The 20,163-nt window shown below is 38.2% G+C and overlaps 1 protein-coding gene across 1 annotated transcript in view; it reads right to left on the reverse strand.

Moving 5' to 3' along the window:
* Exo84 (exocyst 84) overlaps positions 1–20,163 on the reverse strand; it is a gene marked incomplete at its 3' end in the record, with an annotated part of 128,718 nt that overhangs the window by 57,304 nt on the left and 51,251 nt on the right. The window contains 3 exon segments of the mRNA XM_068228187.1: positions 3,343–3,496; positions 12,748–12,890; positions 14,405–14,604. Of these exon segments, the coding sequence (XP_068084288.1) occupies positions 3,343–3,496; positions 12,748–12,890; positions 14,405–14,604 (497 nt within the window).

Raw genomic sequence — 20,163 nt, forward strand, 5'->3', positions numbered from 1 at the left:
AGCTGTATTAGTTAATAACAATATTAATGATGATGCTTGTTGTTTAGGTCATCGGCTCCTAAACAATATTAAGAATAAAATCCTACAGAGATACAATTACTATATTACAATGAAAACCCCAGAAGCCCTTGTTTTCATCAGCAAATCTGACATCATAAACCAAACTTCCTCATATTCTAATATCAATTAACCTAACTTACACTAAAAAAAACACACACTTCTTGAAACGTGCATGAATAATAATTGTGTAAACTAACGAGTTTATAATAAATATTGACAGGGCAGACCTGTACTATTTTTCCTATCTGAGCCCTTTTGACAACAATTATGTCACACTACATGTGGAGCTAGGTTCTGGGGAGAGGTGCCATCCATTATCTCAATTTTGATTTGGTACATTTTAGAAACAAGGTTCTCATACACTGCCAGCCAAACGTTTCCGGACAAGCATTGAACTGTTAAGAAATGGACTGAGATTAAAAGAAAATGCAAGGAATTGACAAATATATATCCTAAAACTAATATTTTACATGAAAACTACGTTTTTACATTCTGTCTGAGCAACAAATAGACAATATGTACACATTTGCTCCCACATCAAATTCTCTTCTCATCAAAGAAACCCCCCTATGCGGCAAGTACACTTCTAACTACTTTCAGAACAAGTTTTTCTAACACTGATGTAGGTATACTTTGCCAGGCATTCTGCAAGATGTCCCACAGCTTTTCTGATGAAGGAGGACACTCTTTTAGCACTTGCCGATCCAACTCCACCCACAGCAGCTCAGTTGGATTTAAGTCTGGAGATTTGGCAGCAGGGGGGGGGGGGCATTCCAATAAAGACAATTCCTCAGAGGTCTGCTTGCTTTGCAGATAATTTGTGCAATAGCGAGACATGTGTTTGGGGTCACTGTCTTATTGGAGGACAAACCCTCGTTGCTGTTCAGATGCAAGAACATAACGAAATAGGATGAAATGGTAGCCGTTTTTGTCCAGTGTTCTGTGAATGCGGTGCAGTGTACCAACTCCACTGAATGTGAAACAACCCCAAACCATCACAGAGCCCCTGCATTTTATCCATATGTAAAATGGTATCGCTAACTGCTGAACGGGGGATTTTGAGGTTTTTTAGTGATTTCCCGTATCGTATACTTTTCTCCTCGAAGAGTATTAATTGTTGAGTGTCCTTCCACAGCCCATTATCTACAAAGAAAATATAATAACTGTGCTATATTTGCTACCAATAATGTCACAGTATTAATGTAGCTTCTGATTGCAATAATATTATAAGTACATCATAATATAAGGTATTACCCCTCTTTTTTTTACACTTTTCAAGGGACCAAGAAATACTGGTGTAAACGGGGAGGGGGGGGGGGATGTAAAAGTGGGGGAAAGTGTAAATCGCCGGAAACAACTTGTACAGGTATATATAAAAATGCTCTGGAAAAGGACGTAAATGTTACACAAATGCATATTATTAATTTATAGTGTGTTTCCATCTCAATCGATTTACTGTACTTACCTCAAATAAAGGTCCATGTAAGTTAATTACTGCATTGTATTAACTGTTGACTACACTGCCTTTGTAATTCTGCTCATCCTTTGCCCAGGAGAAGGTTACCGGTAGGTGGTTAAAAATTTGTGTAATATATTCTTTTGATATACAGTAGTTACTTTCTTAGAATGGCTATAGAATTATCTAAGATGCAATATTTTCTCTGAATGAAACATTTTAATTGCTACTATTGTACCTGTATTTACAACATTAACACAAATTTATTCCATATGGAAAACTGCACAATCACTGCTTCCTACCACAATAGTCCAGAATCGATCTCTCTTTACACTTCTTATTTCTTATGACCTCTATTTGTTTTTCAAGCTCATAAAGGTTATGAAAATTATTTTCACCCCCCTCTACAGATGACAGATACCTGCGTAAAACTCCACTGCTGCACTTGTGCATCAGCACTGGTAGGAATCACTTCACTGTCTTCCTCTGCTTCATCACTGTCACTGGTGGGAGATTCGGCTGCTGTTTGCTCAGCAACCAACTCCTCCACACTTCTTTCCTCTGCAGTGATCACAGAATCATCTACCTGAAGAAAATTTTCAGTAGTGCAGTCTGACTGCAACATTCTCCATACATCAGGTAGCAGGCCTTCTTCTTGCAGCTGAGATTCGGCATGATTCTTGAAAAATCCTGCTTTCAAGAAACAATTTGAGGTGGTAGTCTGCTTCACGGCTTTCCAAGACTCTGCAATGAAGTGAAGTGCATCCAGGACTGAAACTTTAAATGATGATGGATCCTTTCCAGCATCCATAAGGAATAAAATTCGCTGTACCAGGTTCTTCCAATAGAGTGACTTAAAGGAGTGAATAACTCCTAAATCCATAGGTTGTATCTTGCTTGTGCACTTAGCAGGCAGAAATTCTAACTGCACATTCCTCAAATTAACATTTACGGGATGTGCAGGACAACGGTCAATGAAAAGAAGGATCTTCCTATTTTGCGCACCCATTTTTGAATCCAGAGCAATTAACTGCCGTCAGAAAAGATCTGAGGTCATCCAAGTTTTATGGTTGACATCGTAGGCAGTAGGTAATGATCGTACATTCTTGAAGCAACAAGGCTTTTTAGATTTCCCTGTCATATAGGGGTGGAGCTTCTCAGAGCCATCAACATTGGCTACCAACATCACTGTGAGCCTCATGTTGCTATGTTTCCCACCATGGCATTTATCTCCTTTGAATGTCAAAGTCTTGCTGGGCAACACACTGAAAAACAGTCCAGTTTCATCTCCTGGGTTCGTAATCCTTGGTCAGCTCCTGCAATCTTCTATCGATCCATTCTTCCACAGTTTCATCACTAAATGCAGTAGATTCCCTACAAACAGTTTTATAGGTTAGGTTATACCTTTTCCTAAATCAGTCCATCTAGCCATTGGACGCGCTGAAATTTTCAATGCTAAGAATGTTTGCCACTTTAAGCGCCTTTTCCCTTAAGAGCACACCATCAATTGGAATGTCTGCGGCTCTTGAAGTTTCAAACCGACTTTTTACAATTTTTTCCATTTTCTCGTATTTGACACAGACTTCCTTTTCTTTGGTCCACATTCTGAAGCACTTGATGTAATGCTTCCTCTGTTTTTCACAATTGTATTCAGCATGGATACAGGAAGCTGCAATTCGCGTGCCAATGAAACATATTCATGTGGGTACATATGTTTTGTCCTTTGAGTGTTTCTTTATATTGAAAGTAACACAACATTAAGAAAACCCTAGAAAATGGTTAGAAAAGAAAACATTTAGTTAAGAACACTACAACAGTGAACTTACTTTCATTTTATCACTGGAGCAGCGGAACACCCGAGTGTCAGGAAATGCCAGAAGTTTAAAAACCGTATCTCCAAAGCCTGAATATCTCACGTTGACCACAGCAAGACTACCCAACTCGTACGTAGTTTCGAACTTGTACCGCACTGGTCCACGACTAGAGAAGAAACAAACAGAGTCAATAACTAACTGAGTGTAAAGTTTTGATGTGCGTGGAGTACAGCTCATAGGTCAAGAGATTTAAATCCAGTTTGAGTAAACTCGCCAGCCATTTAATCAATTAACCTTGAGATATCTGGTGAACATGAAAGACATCAGACTGGGACTTCTTACAGAATTGTAGCATACAAATCAACACACTATAATATTACTATGTACCGTCAAATGGGGCGATTTTGGACACCGAGTTGGTTTCGGACAGTATGGTAGATTTGCCGTGTTTTGTCGCATAGCAACGAGCCGCCGGTGCTTTGCACTTCTGCACGCGTTTTAGTTTGTCCTTGAGGTTATGTTTCCTGCGTTCTGTGCTTTTTATTACGAATCGACTTCACACTTTGGAAAATTTCCAGTGTGCACTGGCATTGTTGAAAGTTCATGCATACTTTCGATTGTCGCGGTCGGAAGGAATGCATTATAACTATGGTTCTTAGTGAGATCAACTGACTGAAGTGTTTATAAACGATTGCTGTGGTATTTTGGTGCGATTTAGTGAAAAATAGTGTTTTACGCACATTTTACTGAAAACTGAAGGCAGTCTGGGTGATTTTGGACAATGCCTAGAAATTATCAGAGGCAGAAAGAAGCTGCTTCGAGGGGTAATTACGAACCAAAATTATTAGAAAAAGCCGTACGTGATATTAAAAGGGGCAGGAAAGCATTTGATTTCTATGGTGTGCCTTGGTCCACCCTACAAAATAAAGTGTGGAATGTACATCCAAAAAATGGGAAGACAACCAATGCTAAATGAGGAATAAGGAAATGCTCAAGGAAGCTTGTCACCCTCTGGCCATGCTCCAACCCAACACAACTGCTACTTCCCACCGCCGCCGCAAATGTTCTTCCTGGAAAGTCGATTTTTGGCCGTGACTTCCGCCGAGATGAAAGCAGTGCAGAAACAAGTGATGGCGCTGGCAGCAGCAGTGAAAATGAATGCGATGAAGCACACAATGAATGTAATGACGTTCTGGTGTTACAAGAAGAGGCTTTCCTTGTTGCAGATTATAAATACAAGTTGAGGAACAAAGAGCATACAGGCAGTATTTTGGCCTGGCCTGAAATATTCGTTCAAGGGATGTGGATGTCAAATACTTGCGCCCATATAAAAACAGCAGAAAAGTGTTTGTGTTCCCTAACATCCCTGCTGAGGATACAGTAGGTAAGGAACAAATTTCGAAAATACTTCCACTCCAAATTGAGGAGAGAGGAATGTTAATTTTCAAAGAAAACGTATTTTAGATTTATAGGCTGTGACAACTACATGTTCATTGTATTGACTTTTTTTGGCTCTGAGATTTGCATCGTTTGTAAGAAAAATTATTCCGATTTCTCAGTAGGATCTTTGTACAGTTTATAACTATTAATATTTCAATTTAGACCGGAAAACTCTACATTTACCTTGTCAGAAAAAAAGATTGATGGTAACACATTACATTTATCATTACAATGATTTTAACCTACTATCGTATTTTGGACACTCTCAGAACACTGTAAATATCACAAAACCAAAGCAAAAAAAAAACGAAAAATTGAAATAAAGGACTATTTATGTCCGAAATCACCTAATGCGCTTTGAAACTTCGGACAGCGGTTTAAAATGCATGTGCGTCCGAAATCACCCCGAAGTACGGGGTGAATTTGGACACTACTTTTTGTTTTGTCAGGAAAATCTGCGTTGGCGTGTATTTTTTGTTTGTAGGGTATTGCATTAATTGGATATATTCCTCATTATTAGGATGATAAACAATACAATTTAAGATTCCCTTCCAGAGTTAAGAGGAAAATAACCTCAAAACCATCCGAAATCACCCCGTTTGACGGTATCTAATTGCTTTTTTTTTAAAGTACAATCAAAGGTTCCACATTTTAGTATCAAAATTATGTTTAATTAGGATGACCTTAACAAGTGTTGGGACATGTTTCATCCTTCTTCTTGGACATCATCAGCCAAAAATACTTGTTAGATGAGTAAAATAAACAAGGTCACAAGTACACATTAAAATATGATTCGGGTTACTGAATACGTCAAGTTAAAATACATGATAAAATTTGAAGAATGTTCTTAAAATCATGGAGCTCAATATCTTTTTTTGTTCTGTTGAAATGAAGATAAAATTGTTGAACACACATAATAGTTCCATTAAAAATTAGATGTTCGAGTTCTTCTTATGTTGGCGTGATGATGTGGTGTTGGTAATTCTTAGTTAACAGGTTATAAGGCAGGCGGAATGTTTGACTGTAAGCGCACATAAGGAGAAATGTTGCATCATAGCTGAATATTCCTAGAACAAAAAACGACAGCTATTAGCAATGTTAAAAGTAGGCAAGGTTGAAGCATCTTATAATGACAAGTGGAATTGGTCTAATGGACGACACATCTGACTACTTACGTCCTCGTCTGCCCCAGAGGGGTGAGGCTCGATGCGTGTGTTACAGCTGACTGAAGGTGCCTTGTGGAGGCCGTGTGTGATGAAAGTTAGTTTAGAGGGAGAGTAGGGGAGGTTTGGATCCAGAGACCGGGTGGCGAGTCCGTAAAGGTTTGTTGTGAGGCTTGTTCATGGGGAATTTGTTGAATAAAACCTCGGAAAGCACATTTACAGCTCCTATTTACATTTTATTTCAGATGGTTATCACCCTTTCTACAGATGAGTTTAGTGTGCAGACAGTCCTCCAAGACAAATGGAACCTGACATTTTTGAGAAAGCAATTTAACTTCAACCATCTTCTTGTGGGATTTCACAGTTGCAACAAGCACCACAAGGATTGAGCAATATTTCCATGTCAGCGATGCTCCCCATGGTGGACTTTACAATAAAAATGTTAATATGTGAATATCTTCATTGCGGTGCAGTAAAAATGTACGAGATACAAATCATTGAAAATTGACTTCTGTTATTTATACTTTTTAGAGAGAACTAATATTTCCAGAGAAATATTACTTATACATTAAAAATGCTGGAAACATAAGAGAGAGGAAATTATATTTTACAGAACCTTTGTCGATACAGGTAATATTAATGGAGAAATTTGACATTTTCTCTTAGGCAGAATATCACAGGCGGAGGAGAGCAGCCCCTTTTGTTTATGTACAAGATGACAGTAATCAATTCCAGACAAGAAAAACTCATTCCCTTCGAATATCAATATATATAATAAAGCACAAATTTACAAAGAAAGGATCTGTAAACTCTGTGAAATACAATATACAGTGATAGATCTGCATGGAAAGCAGAAATATCCAGTAAAATTACATTATGGAACAGTTTCGTTACTCTTCCATAGGTGTTACGTGTTCGCGGGCTCATGCACGTCGTTGAGCACTAAGCACAAGTTGCTCCTCAAAACGGCAGCAATACGGCGAGGCATCGACTTTACAAGGTGTTGGAATCGTTCTGGAGGGATCTGGACCCACGCATCTTGCACTGCTACCCACAATACTGGTCTTGTGTAGTTGGTGTGTGGTTAATGGAGTGTACACCAGCATTGATAGAGTCTCATAAATGCTCAGCTGGATTAAGACTGGGGGATCTGGAGGGCCAAACCATGGTCGTAACTTCACTGGAGTGCTCCTCCAACCACCTGCGTGCCACCACAGAGCGGTGATTTGGCGCATTGTCCTGTTGAAACAACGCATGTCCATCAGGGTACTCTAGGACCAGAAAGGGATGCAGATGGTCTGAAAAAATGTCCACATAACGTGCATCTGGCAGCGTTCCCTGCAGCTGGACAATGGGGCCCAGACCAGAACTGAGCCACCTCCCGCCTGGACAGAACCTTGTTGTCACGCAAGATCCATAGCTTCATGGGGCATACGCCACACTCTCATGCGGCCATCAGCTCGATACAACTGGAACCGGGATTCATCGGACCACATCACACGCCGCCACTGTTCCATGGTCCATTGCCGATGTTCGCAGGCCCATGCACGTCGTTGAGCTCTGTGTCGAGGTGTGAGCAAAGGGATATGAGTTGGTCACCGGCTGGTAAAGCCTATGCGGTGCAGTTGCCTTCTTACAGTCCTCGTAGAAATGGGTTCCTGACTCACAACATTCAACTGGGCGATTTGACTCATAGTAGACCGTTGAGCACCCAGTATGGTTCTCCAGAGGCGACGTGATGTCCGTTCATTAAACATCTGTGGTCTTCCCGTGCGGCGGTTTACACGGGTGGTAACTTTCTCTCTGCGATATTGAAGATCCACCTTGACACTACTGACCTCAGAAACCCGAATTTGTGTGTAATCTCCGCAATGCTATGACCCATGCGCCGATGATCATCCCACGTTCAAAGTCGGTTAACTCGCAACGTGTTGCTATCTTCATGACAATGGTGTCTGTGTTAGACTGCTCAGCTACGCCACAGCTAGCCGCAACGCTCAGGGGTCATACATGGCACATTTTCTAATGGGACACCCCTTCCTGTGACTTTTGGCCGTTCAGTGTATTGCAAGAAATCAACTCCATTTCCTGCATCAAATACTATTTACAATGAATCAATAACAGTAAATTTCCACCTTTTTGATACTTATATTTGCATTAAGCAAATCAATCAGTCATTTACAGTACATGTTTCATTCCATTTGGAACATCTTCAGCTGTATTACAACGCTTAGGCGAAATTACAAAGTATTTCTCTTCTTAAGAACATCTTAATAAGTACCTTGTTTTACTTAGAATCTTGAATGGGAGGGAAATGGATTTACTTATTTTAGCCTATTTTAAAACTATATCTATTCACTGGAACAGATCTTATAAAAAAGTTTTTGTTTCCAGAACTTTTCACTATGATATATGATATTCTGCTTGTCTACTAATAAAATGTTATCAAAAAATAATTTTCCTTTGTCACTGTTCTATATTTTACAGGGATGTTCTCTTCATTTGCTCCTTCCAAAGTGAATGCATTAAACATTAAAAAGAATACAGACAATAAAAGAAAGACAATGAACGAACTTCCTTCCTCCCGTATATCTATTCTCCCCACCCCTTCTTCTAAAGCTGAAACCGTGACCGTAAGCGACACGCCTCCTCCCCACTCCACAGCCTTGCCTCCCCCGAAGGCGGAGCAAGCTTTTTGGAACACACACGTCATTACTTCACAAGACAGAAGGCTGCATCAGCCATCGCTCCTCCAAGGACACAGTAGATTTTTATATACTAGGTTTCCTTGTGCAGAGATAAAACACGCTTTTAAAGAGCAATTCCCAATTTTATTTCATTTCAGATTTTGTGGAAGCTCTTTTAATAACAGTAAGACAGCACTCAGCTTCAGGGATCCTGAATTAATTTTGAATTCAAGAGATGCTTTTATAAAATTTAAAAAAAATAAAAAAAACATTCGTCTTGGAAGGAGCAAATGAAGAGAACATCCTTGTAAAATACAGAACAGTGACAAAGGAATATTTTTAAAAAACATTTTATTGGTAGACAAGCAGAATATCATAGTGAAAAGTGCTGGAAACAAAACCATTTTTTATAACATCTGTTTCAATGAATAAATCATCATCATCATCATCATCATCATCATCATCATCCCACTCCAGTCACCCGGGTGTGGTTAACAAGCCTCCTCCACTCCTTTCTGTCCTTCAACTTTTCCTGCTCCATTACTTCCGGCCACATCCAATCCAGCTTCTGTAATGTCCTTCCAAATCCGATCCATCCACCTTCTTCTCTGTCTTCCAACTGGTCTCTTTTCCTTAACTTCTCTTTCCAATTCCCTTCTTGCTACCCGTTCCTTTCCCATTCTTTTCACATGCCCGAACCAGCTCAGACTTGCTTCCTGTATGTTCTGTATTAACGGTTCTATATTTAGCTCTTGTCTGATTTTAATATTTTGAATTCTATCTCTTCTTGCCTTTTTTAACCGATGTTCTTAAAAATTTCACTTCAAGTGCTTGGATCTTGCTGTCTTGTCTCTTATTAGTTACCAGCATTTCTAGTCCGTATGTTACAATTGGTATGAAATACTGTTTATATGATGTTAATTTCGTTCTCTTGGGTACTTTGTCATCCCATAAACGCTCTCTGACTTGATGATAAAATGTTGTACCTTTACTTCTGTTAATTTCAGGGTTGATTTCATTACTTCCATTAATAATGCTACCCAGATATGTAAACTGTTCCACATTCTCTGTCTATGTTCACTTGGCTTCTCTTTTTTCTCTTTTCCACAGTGCATGATTACAGTTTTCTTTTTACTAATTACATACCTGCCAACTTTACAAAACCAAAAATCAGGAGATATTGATATGAAAATCAGGAAAAATCAGGAGAAATCAGGAGATACAATTGATCAAAGAAACATGTCTTGCACCATACAGTACTACAATATATTTATAATACTTATTGTCTCAAAGCCTGACTGTAGCTATACGAGGCTACAAGGCTAAAAATTACACATCTCTATTCCCTCACAGAAAGTATGTGAGTGAGATGATCTGTCCCTGATAAGCCTGCTGAAAATAGTATGAACGCATGTGTGAATCAGTCATGCACTTAGATGCCATTAGGCTACTTAGCAAGTGCATAGATTAATATATTGCACCAAGTGCCCGTACAATTATGCAAAGCACAATGCTAATTGGATCAAATAACTAGCTGATGAACCCGTGCTTCGCTACGGAATTCTCAGAAAGACTGTCCTTATAGTTTTCCCAACTAAAGTCAACATAGGTCATTACAATCACTGCCTCAGAGTAGGGATTGAATAGCTGGAATACTATGCTGATCCAGTGTGTTACGTACCAGTAGTATCAGAAAATTTATGAACCAGAGGAATGGCATGCTAAAGAAGAGAGAGATCTAACTCCCCACTCCCCACCTACTTCCCACCAATATTCAGGCAGGCTGTTATACTCAATACGCAGCAGTAATCCTATCTATCGGAGATAAATGGCAGCAGAATACACAAAGCACATCATAACAAACAATGGTCAATGTAATGTTATTGCTGATCAATTTTATGAGCTTTCTACATTGGAGGCCTTCACACTTAGTTTTCTTCCAAATCTGTGATTTAGAGCATCTAATGTCTAGTGAGTCCTCCTTTCTTTCATGACAACCTCTTGTGTTATTTAAGCAATTGTTCCTTCATGACCATCACCACCAATATTATTGTAGTCAGTGCGGTAAAACTTAATAACACATAAATAATCGGAAATTGTATTCTCTGTAACTTTTGTTATGTAGTACTTTTCAATATGACCAGTAAGATAGGTAATTAAAAATTAAATTTTTGGCACCTTCCCCTAAAATACCATTTTGAACAGAGTGAATAAAATAATTTATAGCGTAGACTGTAGTTCCTTATTCTGCGACTTTACATAAAATTTTGTTCACCCATTTCCACGTACCCCGGCGCTGATATGGACTTAGCAAAAAAATCTGAATCCGTGAATATCTCTATCATCATAGCTGGTACGGTAAAAATGTATAAGACGTAAATGATAGGAAATTTTATAATATATAACTTTAGTTATGTAGTATTTATCGATAGGGCCAATAATAACATAAATATTTGAGAATTAAATTTTAGGCCTTCCCCTAAACTACAATTTCACTCAGCGTGAATAAAATTATTTATGGCCTAGATTGTAGCGACTTATTCCCCGACGTTATATACCGATTTTCATTAAATTCTCTTCAGCCGTTTTCTCGTGATGAGCGTGCGTACGCACGTACAGACAGACAGACAGACAGACAGACAGACAGACAGACAGACAGACAGACAGACAGACAGAAATTACGGAAAATTAAAACGTGCATATCCCCTTGTTACTATGGATGGTCGCGACTGGTACGCAAATATTATTCTTTTTAAATTCTGAGCAATGTACGGACAAAACTCTTGTTTTATTTATATTGAGATAAATAAAAATTAGTCTGAATTGTCTCCAAATGGCTCGTAAAATCTCTAGAAAAGTCACTAGTAGTTATCACTGAAATTTTGTCACTAAATTACTAAGAAACACTCAATATCTAGCGACGAGTCTCTAGAATTGACCAAAGAGATTGGAATCGACTAGACTGATGTGAACGAACACCAACATAGAACATGAGATTGACAATTGATACACATGTCGCGATATAAAGGTTTCAATAAACATCATACATTCGCGAACATTTCTCGAATTCATAAACGTTAATGTTTCGTTTGAAAGCGGTCAATGAGTGAAGGACTTCTGGCCATTGGTGTAAAAAAGCTGAAACGGCGGGATTTGAAAATAAATGTTTGAAGTTCACCAAAAAATAAGCTAAAATTGGGAGAAATAATAGAATAATCGGGAGGCGGGAAAAACTATTGAAAATCGGGAGTCTCCCGCCTAAATCAGGAAAGTTGGCAGGTATGTAATTACCATTCCAAACTCCTTCAGATTTTCATTCCAAATGTCCCGTCTCCTTTGTACTTCCTTTTCTCCCTTTCCCCAAATCACCACATCATCTGCAAATACCAAAGCATTCCCTTCATCACTACTGACACTCTGTTTTACACGTTTTATGATTTCATCCATCAATATAATAAACAATAATGGCGACAGTTCACTTCCTTGCTTGAGACCTTTTTTTGTATAAAATGTTTCATAGTCACCACTCCCCACTTGTACACTGCTTTTAATCTCATGATACAACATTTTTATCTTGTTAATTAATGATTTTGGTACATTCCTTTTCAGTAGACATTCCCATATATGTTTTCTCTTAACTGTGTCATAAGCTTTTTCCAAATCCAAAAATACGAAGATGATTTCCTTGTTCTTTTCCAGATGTTTTTCCATTATCGTTCATACTGTAAATATCAAGTTTACTGTTGATCTATTTGGTCTAAAGCCATGTTGTTCTTTCTCTAACCGTGTTTCCATTATATTCCTCAGTTTTAAAATAAGCTAAAATAAGTAAATCAATTTCCCTCCCATTTCACCACCCCATTCAACCATCCACATAGATTTTAAGTAAAACAAGGTACTTATTAAGATGTTCTTAAGAAGAGAAATACTTTGTAATTTCACCTAAGCGTTGTAATTCAGCTGAAGATGTTCCAAATGGAATGAAACATGTACTGTATATGACTGATTGATTTGCTTAATGCAAATATAAGTATCAAAAAGGTGGAAATTTACTGTTAATGATTCACTCAGTGTATGGTAGATGATGTTGTATGGTGCAAATAGCACCTGTTCAAACCACTACCTACCTATTTGGAATCCATGTTGCTAACATGAGACCATCATTCAGTAGGTATGCTTGTACTTGATGCATGGGCTTATTCTCCACCGGGTCTAATTCCGTAAGAGTGCCTTCTAGTAGGAGACTTCGGCCAGGAACCTCCAAAATGTGCTGTAAATATCCACCACAGGCATTAGTAAAAGGTGTGAACAGTCTAAAAACAAGGAAAACATGAATGGAAGAAAAGTCAACAGCAGTGCAATTCGATGAAAATAAAACAGAAAACAATAAAAAAATGCAGATCAAGTAAGTTATGAATTATGTTAACTGAGTTGCATAACACCCAGTCCCGCAGCCTAGGGGTAAACTGCCTGCCTGCAACTCAGTTTATATGATTACAATGAAGGAGCTATGTGATGGGGAGATGGCAACCCTGGTCTAGAAAACCAAGGAGAGGATTCACTGCAGCCTGCAGTTCAGGCTGAGCAGTGGTCTTCAAGGGCTATAGTGCCATGGGGTTTGATTTTTGAGTTGTGTACGAGATTTTCTATTCAAAGTGAAAAGGTTAACAAAGGGTTTGCAAAAACAAAGATGTAAACAACATATTTCTTTTTTTTTCACCAAAATTGAGCAAACCCAGATGAATTTTATCAATTTTATAAACATATATACATACACACATTACCAGGCAGTCAATGGCATCAGTTGGAGCTTGTATTCTTGTGTAATTCCTGAAGCATTTGGTGCAGCAAGTGTTGCTGTCTGTGCGAGCAACGTGTTGTTCTATACACGCCTAACACATTTTACAGACAGAACAGTGATCGTGCGTCTTGGCAAACATGCATGGGAATGTCATCAAACCTGTTGCAACAATGCATAACCATACTAGATTGTTGCATGTTCCTGGGGTCAGGATGTGTCTGTGAATTTACCCTACACAGGTCAGCCATCCATTTCCAATGAACGGGTTGAGTTAGAGCAAAATCTCCTTATACAGACCACCAATGGACTGTGTGAGAATTATCCTTAAAATCCTTAAAATTATCCTTGAAACATACAGCGGTACGTTGTAGCTGGTGCCCACATGAACAGATACTCTAACAAAGGGTATATTGCTTTACGTTGCACCGACACAAATAGGTCTTATGGCGACGATGCGATAGGAAAGGAGGGCTTGAAGCACTGATGGAATATCAGGAAACCTGATGCCCCGGAGAGGGAACGAATCAAAGTTGTACAAACTTGTGTCAGGGCAATATGGAGGATGTTCGAAGACTGTGAGCTTGCATTCGGGAGATATGGATTCGAACCCCACTGCCAGCAGTCCTCAAGATGGTTTTTCAGTAGTTTTCCATTTTTACACCAGGCAAATCCTGGAGCTGTACCTTAATTAAGGCCACGGCTACTTCCTTCCGACTCCTAGCCCTTTCCTATCCTGTCATCACCATAAGACCTATCTGTGTCACTGTGATGTAAAGCAAATAATAATAAACATGTATTTCAAGTTAAAGGATCTGTTTCTAGCTTGATGACAGTAGAATTAAACCAATATTATCTACATCCAACGAAATTGCTACCCATGTGATTATTTCCAATAAAAATAGAGCAAGGTAAAAAGTACCGACGTCTCAAGAAGCCCGTGAGTAGCCAAACAATAATACTCTGTACATCATAACAGTACGTACCATGGAGCCTTCCACTTTCTCTAGTATCGCAGCAAGCTTGCGCCTCTTCTCTTCTTGCTCATCGTCCACTTTAGGAGCGGGAGTCTCTTCTACCGTACTGGGCACCGTGTCCCCCAGAACTGACGAGGAGGACAGAGACGAGAGGAGTGAACGCTGCTCTGACAGCAGGTGTGACAGTTGGTACATCTCACTCTCCAGATCTGAGTGTGATGTTAAAGAAACTGACAGTTCACCAACAAGACTAGATAGACAATGCCTTTATTGGAGGCGAAGTTAGGGCTCAAGGCCCTCTCTTACACTTAACCACTAGAAGAGTATACATTTACATAACTTATACAGAAATTACAAATACAAATAATATTAATAGCACTAACAATAGTAATAGTGTTAATAATGATAACAGAACCCTTAATTTTAAAATACACAAAGTAAAAACACTTATATGATGTAACTACAATAATCCATTCATTCTCTCATTCACTCAACAATTATCCAGCAAGTCAGCGGTATCTACTCAACAAATACTCGCAGCACACCACTTTGTGACGAGAGGGATTATCCCTAATGTTCGCAGGTAGCAAATTCCATGACCTGGATGCAGAGATTATGAAGAAGAAGTTGTAAGCAGCAGTGCAGTTTACAGGTATGGCAAGAGAGGAGCCAGATCTCGTATTGTGGTCATGATAGGACGAGAGGTAAGAAAAAGGTGAAGAAAGATATTTGGGAGTATTAGCGGGAAGTATTTTGTGCAGAAGTGATAACATGTGAAATTCACGGCGCTGGTGCACTCTAACCCACCACAGTTCCTTATAATAAGGTGATATATGAGCATCATATCGCTGATTAAAGATATATCTTACGCAGCTGTTCAGGCTCCGGTCCAGTTTCTTGTTACTGTCGCAGGTTATTTCAGTCAACACAGTGTCACAATAGTAAAGTATAGGTAGTATAAGAGAGTGAATTAGTTGTACTTTAAGTCGAACCGAGAATACATTACAGAATCGCTTCAGAGGATATAAGCATTTGTGTACTTTATTACATGTGCTTATGACCTGTTGAATCCAATTTAGGGTCTCAGTCATAATAATTCCTAAGTTAGTCACTGAAGTAGAGTAGGGTATGATTTTTTATTGTTTAAAATTATTGGAGAGATGTCCCATTGCTTGAGGGAATATAGGTGTTTACTGGTACCAATAATAATAACTTGAGTTTTATTTGGGTATTTCCAATGAGCTATGAGTATTTTCTAGTAGACACAAAGTAAAAAATTATGCCTTTCCAGCTACTAAGCAGTGGGCTGAGTGTGTTCTCCAATGCCCCTTGGCTGAAATAATTAAACCCCCATCAAATAGTAGTTAAAATATGAGCAATAGAAAAAACTAGCAACTGAGAGTTACATATACTTCATGTTAGGGATCTGAGACATCCCGACTTTGGCAGGACATAACAGTTAATTGTGTCCAGGTTCTGCCTATAGCTCATTCCATGTTAAGAAAACAGTATTGTTCTTATGGATCTACAAGGAGTGAATACACCCCCTCTGAGACACCCATAATTCCTCGTGATTAAGGGATATTATACTGTATTTTGTAACGCATTATGAAAGACAGATAAAAAGTATGAAATATTTTTGCCCCGTGAGTTATTAAAATAACTACATAACATTTTTTTCATAAATATATTCATAGCGAGGAAGTGCAATGGCAGGAACAGCCATCGCTTCGTTGCCTTCCATCACCTTCTTTCTGTGTTGCTCTGGTACAAACATCATGTAGTCCTTCACTCCGTGAACTGCCGGCATCTCACTTCTGTAGGCAAGTCATCTACAGTATTTACTTGTTGCATGTGTGCTTTTAGGCTTTAAATCAGTGCTTACTTGTCTTGTGTCGAGTGAGAGTTGGTTGTATATTGCAGAGTATATGTGTGTGTTCTATTATTTTTGTACTGTACAGAAGTTGTTACTGAAGATTTTGGCGTTGTGGTGTGCAGTGATACAACATGGCATAACTTGTACTGATAAAATAATGCCATGTGTTTTATTTGTGCTTTGTTTTGTTATTTAGCTGTTCTTTATTAAGCTCATTTTAATTTTATCACTTCTTTACGACCACATTTAATTTTTACTGTTGTTCTTGTGAGCGATAGGATAGCACAATAGAACCCCGCGTACGTTCCTTGCCTCACATTCAACACTCTACACTTCTGCAATTCCACTTACATGCAGGTTCCTCTCAAATGGTGAAAGTAGTGGCAAAAGATCCTCATAGGTCGACGCCACAAACAAATATCATCTAAAAAAAAAAAAAAGTTTTGCCTGGGGAATTTTATTAAATGCAATTTAATGCATCCCTCACCCCTCGATTCCTTAAAAACATTATTTTTATATTTTCTCTCCCAATTTGCCTTACACTTCAATGCTGAGGTTTTTTTTATGTGCCGTAGTTTACCTCCGATTTTGTACAAACCAAAAATAGCCCCTGTAAACCCTCTTTTTATCTTGAACTTAAATACTGAATTTCACAAATTTATGTGCCGCCGTTTGCCCGTGATGGTGTTGAGTAAAGCCGTTCAATATGGCAACCCTGTTGTCATAAGAGCAATACTGTTTTCTTAACATGGAATGAACTATAGTCAATGTAATTCAGAACATATTATTTAAACTATCATTTACTTATACAAACACAAGTACATGTTTTGAGAAAACAAATTTTCTTCTTCAGCTTGTTAGTAAAATCTCATGTATCAATGACCTTATTTAAAATGAACTATGAGCCAACAGTTTGCAGACAAAATGACAATACAACAATACAACAATGTTAAAAATTCAAATACGAGAATCATTTTATGTCCCAAATCTTTGAAATATTTGTACATATTTAAAAAAAGCTGGTTGAGTGTTGATTCATTGTATTTAAATGTGGCATATTATGGTCTTTCCTAGTCCCACAGTTTGGTGTTGAGACGATCTGCTATCATTACGATATCTTAACGGAAAGTGAATCTGTTAATATGTAGTTCAGGCCTGCCAGGTTAAAATGAACATTTTTATTTGTCTGTAAGAAAAAAGGAAAGAACTAAAATGTAATGGAAAGGCAAACATGACGGGCTGAGAAACCAACGTTGAAATAGAAAGTAACTTACATAAGATGCAGAGGTCTTGTGGGTGTGTGGACACTGAGTTCAAACAGCAGACTGACTAGCTAGTGAGTTGAACGATTGGAGAGGGGTGGGGGAGGGTGAGGTCCAGTACATTGACAATATAACAATGACAGTACACAATACAACAAGTTAAAAATTCAGATATGAGAATCTTTCATTTTATGTCCCAAATCTATGAAATATCTCTATATGATGTATTAAAATACAGCTGGTTGACTGCTGATTCATTGTATTTAAATGTGGCATTATTATAGTTTTTCACAGTCCCATAGTTTGGTATTTATAGCAGTATTTATAGTAAATCGGGAGTGTATAGGTTGACATGCCAAGAGTGCGATAAAAAGTATGTAGGGCAATCAGAAGTGTAGCAGTATGCTATAAAGAGCATGTCATCACAAGAAAATACGCTAGATACTCTGCCATGTGTGAACATATACATGATAATAATCACCAGTTCACGAACATAGAAAATAACATGGTTTTGCTACACCCTTAAATTAAGGGTAAAGAAATGAACATTCTCTAGAAATCAGAAATTTATAAATCACAGAAACTTAACAAAAATAGTTTAATTGTTTGCTTTTAATAATAAATAATAATAATCGTATGGCCTCAGCTACCGTGTGCAGACATTTCAATTTGACGCTATCTGGCTGTCTGCTCATCAATTTCGACGTTCCGTTTTACTCTAGGCCCCCACTAGATGGCAGACCGAGTAAACTGAATCTCTCTTGGGCATCTATGGCTGAGATTTAATGAATTTTGTCGGGTAAACACCAAATGTGTCACCAGAGATCTTTTACATGCCGACATCGTACGACATGGAGCGTCAAATGGACTTTTTTCCGCCCTTCAAAAATCCGACTACCTCTGCCGGGTTTGAACCCGCTATTTTGGGATCTGGAGGCCGACACTCTTGTTTCTTACAGACAAATGAAATAGTCCATTTTAACCTGGCAGGTTTGATCTACATATTAACAGATTTACTTTGTTATAATATTGTAATGATAGCAGATGGTCTCAACACCAGACTGTGGGACTAGGAAAGACCATAATATGCCACACTTACATACAATGCATCCCAGCTGTATTTTAATATATCTCATACAGATACTTCATAGATTCGGGACATAAAATGAAAGATTCTCATATTTGAATTTTTAACATTGTTATATTGTGTATTGTCATTATTGTATTATCAATGTCATTCAACTCACTAGCTAGTCAGTCTACTGTTTGAACTCATAGTGCCCACACACCCACAAGACCTCTGCATCTTATGTAAGTTACTTTCTATTTCAACGTGGGTTTCTCAGCCCACCATGTTTACCTTTCCATTACATTTTAATTCTCTCCTTTTTTCTTACAAACAATTAAAAACGTATATTTTAACCTGGCAGGCCTGAACTACATATTATCAGATTTACTTTCTGTTAAGATATTGTAATGATAGTAGATCGTCTCAACACCAAACTGTGGGACTAGGAAAGACCATAATATGCCACATTTACATACACTGGATCAACAGTCAATCAGCTGTATTTTAATATATCATATAAAGATATTTCATAGATTTGGGACATAAAATGAAAGATTCTCATATTTGAATTTTTAACATTGTCGTATTGTCATTTTGTCCGCAATCTGTCGGCACATAGTTCATTATAAATAAGGTCTTTGATACATGTGATTTTACTAACAAGCTGAAGAAAAGAATTTGTTTTCTCGAAACATGTACTTGTGTTTGTATGTAAATGTGTATAAAGTAAATGATAGTTTAATAATAATACATTCTGAATTGTATTGACTAGGCGGAACCTGGACACAATTAACTGTTATAATTAAGTCAATATGGACCATTAGTGGTCATCATGGTCAAGTTAATAGATATTTGGCAGGACATTACTGAAAGGAAGAAATGCTGAGTGTTGCAACGCTGAAGTGGCTAGTACACGTTAAGCGGATGCAGGCAACTCAAACTCCAAAGAAGTATTTTGAAAAGATTGTTACAGGACGAAGATTTATTGAATGCCCTAGAAAAAGGTGGTTTGACCAGACAGGAGAAGACCTAGAGAAGAGAGGAGAAACATGGCATGCCCTAGAGACAAAAGAAATATACATAGACCGTTATAAATGGACGCACATCGTTCAATATCATCCTACCCGGCTCACTGGAAGGAATTCATACAGATTTTAAGACCTTTGTGCTGTATGTGTTTTGTGGGACGCTCATTTACCCACTTTCTTTCTTAACACTGATAGAATTGTTTTGTCCTGGTTTAAAAATGCAACTGGGCTGTTGTCACAAAATTACCTTCAACATTATCATTCATACAACAGGGGCTGACCCATTGTTGCAGGGATAACTTCATTTCTCTCCAGTTTATGACGACATCTGTATCTATGGATCCTTCCAGTGGGCCGGGTAGGATTTGTGCGAACAATATGCTTCCATGCGTCATACATAAAAGAGAAGAAAGTCAACTGAAAGCTTGTGAAATGAAGTTCCTTAGGGACTGTACTACAACAGCCAGATAAAAGCACAGTTTAACTTAATGCGGCAGTTTGCACATTTATCTGAAAGTTCTGTTGAAAATGCG

The sequence above is a fragment of the Anabrus simplex genome, chromosome 6 (assembly GCF_040414725.1).
Source record: "Anabrus simplex isolate iqAnaSimp1 chromosome 6, ASM4041472v1, whole genome shotgun sequence".
NCBI classification, from domain to species: Eukaryota; Metazoa; Arthropoda; class Insecta; order Orthoptera; family Tettigoniidae; genus Anabrus; species Anabrus simplex.